We start from the raw sequence: 7,527 nt of genomic DNA, 5'->3' as shown, positions 1-7,527 counted from the left end.
CAATTTGTGACCCATCTGACTGTGTAGGCATCGACACCACAGTCGCCTAATTTCTTAATGAGAATGGGGTGAGAGACAGCGTCGAAGGCCTTCCTAAAGTCCAGAAAGACTATGTCCACCGTGACACCTGCATCCAAGGATTTTATGACCTGGTCATAGAAGGCCAACAGGTTGGTCTGATAGGACCTGCCTTGAATGAACCCATGTTGATTGCCCCTAAACATGATCCCCCCTTGCTGGTCCCTTGCAGATGTGCTCCTGGATAATATTCTCAAAGAGCTTCCCTAGGACTGAGGTAAGACTAATGGGCCTGTAGTTTCCTGGGTCCTCCTTCCTCTCTTTTTTGAAAATGGGGACCACATTGGCCCTTTTTCAGTCCTCTGGCATCTCACCAGAGCACCATGACTGCTCGTAAAGCTGTGCCAGGAGTCCCGCAATGACTTCTGCTAATTCTCTCAGCACTCTGGGGTGGAGATCATCAGGACCTGCTGATTTGAACACATCTAGTCCCACCAGAAGTTCCCTGACTAGGTCCTTACTGACCCTGGGCCTGGTATCACCTCCCCTGGGTCCGTTGGGGATCCTGGTAGGCGAGATGCCCCAGTCCCTGCTCAAAAAAAATGGAGGCAAAGAAATTGTTAAAGAGGTTAGCTTTGTCATCTGGTGTAACCTAGCATGTCCTGCAGAAGCCCTATGTTACCCAGTACCTTCTTTTTACCCCCTATGTATTTAAAAAAGGACTGCTTGTTATCTTTGATCCGGGTCACTAGTCCCAGTTCCATCTCCGCCTTAGCCTTCCTAACAGCCCCCCTACAGTCTTGAGCAATGGAGGTATAGTCCTCCTTGGTTATGGCCCCTCCCTTCCATTGGGCCTCCTTTTTCGCTTTGAGACGTTCCTGGATGCTTTTTGTGAGCTATGAGGGCTTTTGAGCACTCTTGCCCTGTTTGATCCGCACTGGGATTGTCACCCTTTGGGCTTGGAGGATCATCTCCTTAAGGAATGACCACTCTTCCTGGACTCCCAACTCCCCTCCCCTCTGGGACCCTAGTGCCTCCCCAACTAGTTTCCTTAGCTCAATGAAATTCACCCTCCTGAAGTCTAGGGCTGTTGGCTTGCTCCAGGCCTTTGACACCTTGCACTGGATGGTGAATTCCAGCAGGCGATGATCACTATCGCCCAGGTGGTTGAGAACCCACTCACCAGGCTGTCGCCCATGGCCAGGACCATGTCCAACAAGGCATTTCCTCTGGTGGGACTGTGCAACTCCTGGGTTAGATGGAAGTCCTGTAACTTGGCTAGGAACCTATGTGAGCAGTCAGACCTGGCCGACTGCTCTTCCCAGCAGCTGTCTGGATAATTTAGGTCACCCATAATGACCACGTCCCTTGACTTAACTGCCTCCGTGAGCTGACCTGAGAATTCCTGGTCCAGCTCTTCCCCCTGGTTGGGTGGCCTGTAGTAATCTTTCCCACCAACCCCCTTGTATTTGGACCCAGAGCACTTCAGTCTGCCTCTCCTCTGACCCAGTGCTGCTCGTTGAGGATGTGTATTGCTCTTTGACATAGAGCGCCACACCCTCACCTTTCCTCCCTGTTCTATCCCTCCTGTACAGCCTATAGCCTTTGTTGTTTACTGCCCAGTCATGTGTTGAGTCCCACCAAGTTTCAGTGAGCCCCACTATGTCCGGGTTTGTGTTAGCTAGCAGGAGGGCAAGTTCCTTCTGCTTGTTCCCCATACTACAAGCATTAGTGTAGAGGCATTTAAGGCCTCCTGGAGGTGTATTTAAGGCCTCCTGGAGGTGCATTTAAGGCCTCTTGGAGCCTGGAAGTGCTGAAATAGTCTTTTAGGTGTTGTGACTCAAAGACAGCCCTGTGATAGAGAGTCCCCTGGTGCTGGGAATCCCACAACTCCCAGAGTCACTGCCCCATGTTTCCTATGTTAGTGCATTCTCCATGGCAGGGCTCCCCTGAAACCATAAATCCAGGAAGAAATGAACTCTCTCACTCTAAGACAGTACACACTGCAGGGCTGCAATGAAGCTAGGGACTCTGGGAGTCCTCCTTTTCTGCTATTTTGTGGTGGGTGGCAGCGACATTGACAAGAGTCATCTCAATTTCATTCAGTTGCCACTAGGCATCTTCAATAGGGTATTTTGTCTTGGAAGTCCCATTCTTCAGTGTTTCCAGAAGGAATGCTGTGGGATTTCAGTTCAGTGAAACAAAAATAGAATTTGTATTTATACCAATTGAGGATGAAGATCTTTTCCAAAGAATAATGATTCCAGAGATAAAATTCAGTTTTTCAACCAATTCCAGACTGAAGCAATTTTTTTTAGGCTCATAGGACTATTACGTCCAATTAGGATATTGTCACATGCACTGTCTCAGGAACTGCCACACAGAAAATGTGTTGTCTTAGCAGTAGGTTTCTCTGCCTGCAGGGGCCAGGCGGTAGACACAGGGATGTGCATTCCTCTTGCAATTCCATAGTAAGCACCACTCAAGTTTTAATGACATTGATTACATGCTGTTCCCCTTGAAACATTTTTTTAATCTAGGACTTTCAGAGGTGACAAACAGCACTGCAGCTGCACTGCTCAGAACTCCTTTTAATATTGGAGTAGACTCAGCTTTTCAGATCCCCTTCTTTCCCAGTACACATGTGAATAAAGTTCCCAATATTCAGCTGCATTAATTTTACAGCCTGAGATAGGCCAAAGGCTCACAGTATTGCAGATTACTTAAAATTCCTTGCTTAAAGTCTTTTGAATGGAGAAATATCAGCATCTATAAATAACAATCACTACCAACTGTCTTGATCAAAGATGAAGCAAGAATGAAGAAACCCATAAAAAAATGGAACATTACATAGTCTTTTCAAATGTGTATTGGTATATTTGCAAAATACTGGCATTTCAAGAAGGCAATCAAAATAAGATTATTTTCAAAAGTCATTTTACTGATTATGTCTAAATAATGACGTCTGGTTGGGTAGTTGGGTATTTGGAGGAAAAGGATGTAACAACTGTTTTTAAAATGACTAGTGTTTACACAATCAATAGTCCCATTGTGGGGTATTTCATTCAGGGCACATGGAAAGTAACAAAAATCTTATCTATTGGCTATTCTTCTACTTCTGATTATTATTATTAAAACTATCTTGTATTAGCCACGTACATATACCTATTAAATAAATGAGCTGTAGGGCCAAAATCAAATAGGAAGAGACACAATTCAAAACATGCATTATCTATTTTAACAGGATGGTCTCTAGTGCAAGCTTTAACTCCTGTGCTTATGGCTTTTTATTTTTAGCAACTGCTTTTTCATGCAAAATCAAGATGTATATTGGAAATGTTATTGGATACCTCAAAGGACCAATACGATTTTTTAACAGTGACATGTCTCTGGAGAGAGGGGGAAAGTCTGTTTTGAACATTGTTTTTCCCTTTTGGAATCTGGGCCTCATTTCAACCTCTCTCATTCTTCAAAGAAAGCTCAGTTTTTTTCCAATGTTTATTCCTGGTAGAAAATACTACGCTAGTCATTGCAGTAGTCTATTTGGCACTGGTTGTACAGAGTGCTACCATAATAAGCCTAGCTAGATCTTAGGTAGCATTTTGCAGCAGTAGATCTCAAAGCACTTCATATAAGAGACAGGGGCCATGTCTATACATGTGCTTTACTACAGAGTAGACTAATTAACTTCAGAGTAAAGTGTCACCGTCTACATGTATGATGATATTAGACTGTAGTAAAATAATTTATGCTGGCATAAGATGGTACTGTTGGGGACAGTACTATTTTACACCAGGGTAATTTACTGTGATTAATAAATGCATGTGTGGACACTGACCATGGGCATAAATTGCACATGGCCAGCCCAGCCAGCCAGGGCCCAGACTCCTGCTTGCTGCTTAGCCACATGGCTTCGCACTTTCAGCACTTTCGTGCCCCATCCAGCCCCTCTGCCACTTGCCGACACCACCTGGAGCCTGGGGCTGAACCCCCATTTCCCCCGCCAGCCTAGGTCTTTTCTGCCTTGGCTCAAATTGTTGCTATCCCAGGCACATGTGTAGATGCTGCACCTGAGAGTAGTTTACTCCATCTCAAACTGCTTTGGAGTTTATTACTTCACATTAATTGCATGTGTAGATGTACTCAGAGAGGAATGAAGTAAATTGCACAAGGCAACCCAGTAGACTAGTGATGGGACCAAAAATAATACTCAGGTCTCCTGAGTCCTAGTCCCATGCTCTAAACTTTTGCCTTCCCTAAATAGGAACCTTAGTTAGTTAATTTTCATTAACATTTTATTTAAAAGCTCATATAAAGCCATCATCAATGTGATACTAATTGCCAACACAAAGTCCACCTTGCATAAACTTTAATGAAGCAAATTCAATCATTTCCATTATTTAAATCCTTTGTTCATTTTGGGCCAATTTTGCATGCTCAAAGTCTGCCCAGAAATCACCTTGCAGAATATTTTTAGCAAAATCCCTTAGGCTGTTTTTAAACAAACAACCAAACAAACAAGTTATATTTTTGAACAAGGCAACAGCAAGCTAGTTGATATCCACAGCATCCCACCCATTTGAAGACATCCCTGAATATTCTCCCTTCCCAGGCTAACTAACTGCTGCTGCAACAATGTATATGAGACAGATGGACTCTAAATGTCTTCCTGAAACATGAACAAAGAAAATCATCTTCCACCAAAAGAATATAACTGCTGCTGGTTTAACATTAGGTGCAAGCAGAAAATACCATGGATAAGAAAAATAACACCTTTGTATCTCACCACAACTTTTCTTGCATTCCATTATATGCTGTTTATTCTGAGAATTTAGTTTAAAATATTAAGGCTCTGAATCTCTAGACAGCACACACCTATGGGTGCCTGTAGATGTGCAGGGTGGCTGCTCTGACACACTTTAATTAAAGTGCGTCATAGTGGACTCAATCAAGTCTGCTGGACTGTGCTACTTAGCATACCTCCAGTAGCCTCCATGTCTCATATATCAGCATCCCCATGCTTCAAAACACTGCTGGCATTGGCAGTCCACGTGGAGGCAGTGGGCCAACTGCCTAGACTCTCTTTGGAGGACAAAGGCCTTGTATTGTAAGCTCTTTGTAGAAAGGCCTGTCTTTACCATTTTGGTCTGATAAGAAGTCCATCCAAATTTTATTTTAAAGTTCAGTTTTAAGAAAAAACAGCTTTAACCTCAAACTTTAAGTCAATAATTACAGATAAAGTCCTTAAACTGCCTTTGTCTTTAACATAATCCTGCAGGAGAATCAAATAAGCAAAGCTTATCCCAAAGGTTTAGATGCATTAAAATACTAAATTAAGAATTTGGTATTTTTATTGCATGCACAAAAATACCTCAGGTACAAAAGTCACGGTCCTAATACCCAGTACCTGATTATAGGTTGACCCTGCGTACAAGCTGAGTACATTTTTTAGGGTTGTTTTGAGGGGAAGAAAAGTGAACTTATAATCAAAACAACATGGTATAATGCAATAGTTAGCACAGTAAGGCTCCAATCTTGCTTGAGGCCCGTATGATCTAATACTATTTATTAGAAACCTTGTAAAATACCTTTCATGAAACACAACAGGAGTCTATGGAAAATGCATTCAATCTCCACATGTTTTCACTATAAGTTTTAAAGGCAATATTGTTTTCAGTTTTGGCCAGCAAATAAGAGTTATTCAAATATAAATGGCATAGTGTTGCTGATTATTGACTTGTGGCCCATCCTCTTATTTTAACAGGGTTTTTTTTAATCTTTTAAGGCTTCCTTGAACAAGGCTTACTAGTTCGGGATGAAAAGAAGTTGAGAGAACGGTATACCTCAACTGTACAGTTCAAACTTGATATGCTCTCGCTTGTACCAACAGACCTGGCCTATTTCAAATTTGGTTTGAATTACCCTGAACTGAGGTTTAACCGCCTGCTGAGGTTTTCCAGGCTATTTGAGTTTTTTGACCGCACAGAAACCAGGACAAATTACCCAAATATATTTCGGATTGGAAATCTTGTCTTATACATTCTCATAATCATCCACTGGAATGCCTGTATATATTTTGCGATATCAAAGATGATTGGGTTTGGAACCGACTCCTGGGTCTACCCCAATGTATCCCATCCAGAGTATGGCCGTCTATCCAGAAAGTACATTTACAGTTTGTATTGGTCAACACTGACACTGACAACCATTGGAGAGACCCCACCTCCAGTGAAGGATGAAGAATTTTTGTTTGTGGTCATTGACTTCTTGGTGGGTGTGCTCATCTTTGCTACCATTGTTGGTAATGTAGGCTCTATGATTTCCAATATGAATGCTTCCAGGGCAGAGTTCCAGGCCAAAATTGATTCCATAAAACAGTATATGCATTTTCGCAAAGTGAGCAAGGATTTAGAGGCCAGAGTGATTAAGTGGTTTGATTACCTCTGGACCAACAAGAAAACAGTGGATGAGAAGGAGGTTCTTAAAAACCTGCCTGACAAGCTGAAGGCTGAAATTGCCATCAACGTCCATTTGGACACACTCAAGAAAGTGCGTATATTCCAAGATTGCGAAGCTGGTCTTCTGGTTGAGCTAGTGCTGAAGCTGAGACCCACAGTCTTTAGTCCTGGAGACTATATTTGCAAAAAGGGAGACATTGGGAGAGAAATGTACATCATTAAAGAAGGGAAGTTGGCTGTAGTGGCAGATGATGGTGTAACACAGTTTGTGGTCCTAAGTGATGGTAGCTACTTTGGAGAAATTAGCATCCTAAATATCAAAGGTAGCAAATCTGGTAACAGGAGGACAGCCAACATCAGGAGCATTGGCTATTCAGATCTGTTTTGTTTGTCTAAAGATGATCTGATGGAAGCCCTCACTGAATATCCCGATGCCAAAAAGGCATTAGAAGAAAAAGGACGGCAAATTCTGATGAAGGACAATTTAATAGATGAGGAAGCAGCAAAAGCAGGAGCTGACCCTAAAGATTTGGAAGAAAAGGTGGAAAGACTTGAAACTGCTCTAGATAATCTACAGACGAGGTTTGCTAGGCTCCTGGCAGAATACAACTCGAGCCAACAGAAAGTCAAACAGAGACTCAATGAAGTAGAGAGCACTGTGAAGAAATATGGAACTAGTCCTTTATGTGATGCAGAAGGGGAAGCCGCAAAGTCAGAAGAGGAGCAAAATAAATAAGTTTGTTTGTATTTCTTCTGTTAATATAGAATATTGCAACACGTAAAAGCCATAAACATATATAACTGTGTGTGCGTGCATGTGAGAACACACACAATTATTTTTATACGAACACCAAAATATTTTTTTTTTTTTAGAGTTTTTAACTAAAGTTATATTTTAATGTAAATAGAAAGTTGTTATTTTTCCATTGTTTTTTAGAAGGTGGCTTTGTATTGTCACTTGGGTATACTTTTGTACTTCTCACAGGTTTCTTACAAGTCATACTTAGACTGTCTTGACTGTGCTGTCTGCAGGTCTTGAAACGTTTAATTT

General features: G+C 42.0%; 1 protein-coding gene across 1 annotated transcript in view; it reads left to right on the top strand.

Annotated features, from left to right (window-relative positions):
- CNGA3 (cyclic nucleotide gated channel alpha 3) overlaps positions 1-7,317 on the top strand; it is a 42,025-nt gene extending 34,708 nt beyond the window's left edge. Inside the window, exon 8 of the mRNA XM_006017072.3 lies at positions 5,804-7,317. Within this exon, the coding sequence (XP_006017134.1) occupies positions 5,804-7,212 (1,409 nt within the window). The 3' untranslated portion in view covers positions 7,213-7,317. The remainder of the gene's footprint in view (positions 1-5,803) is intronic.
- The last annotated feature ends 210 nt before the right edge of the window (positions 7,318-7,527 follow it).

The sequence above is a fragment of the Alligator sinensis genome, unplaced genomic scaffold (genome assembly GCF_000455745.1).
Source record: "Alligator sinensis unplaced genomic scaffold, ASM45574v1 scaffold144_2, whole genome shotgun sequence".
Classification (NCBI taxonomy): Eukaryota; Metazoa; Chordata; order Crocodylia; family Alligatoridae; genus Alligator; species Alligator sinensis.
Note: the sequence above shows the minus strand (reverse complement) of the source record. Positions and strands in the feature narration are given on the sequence as shown.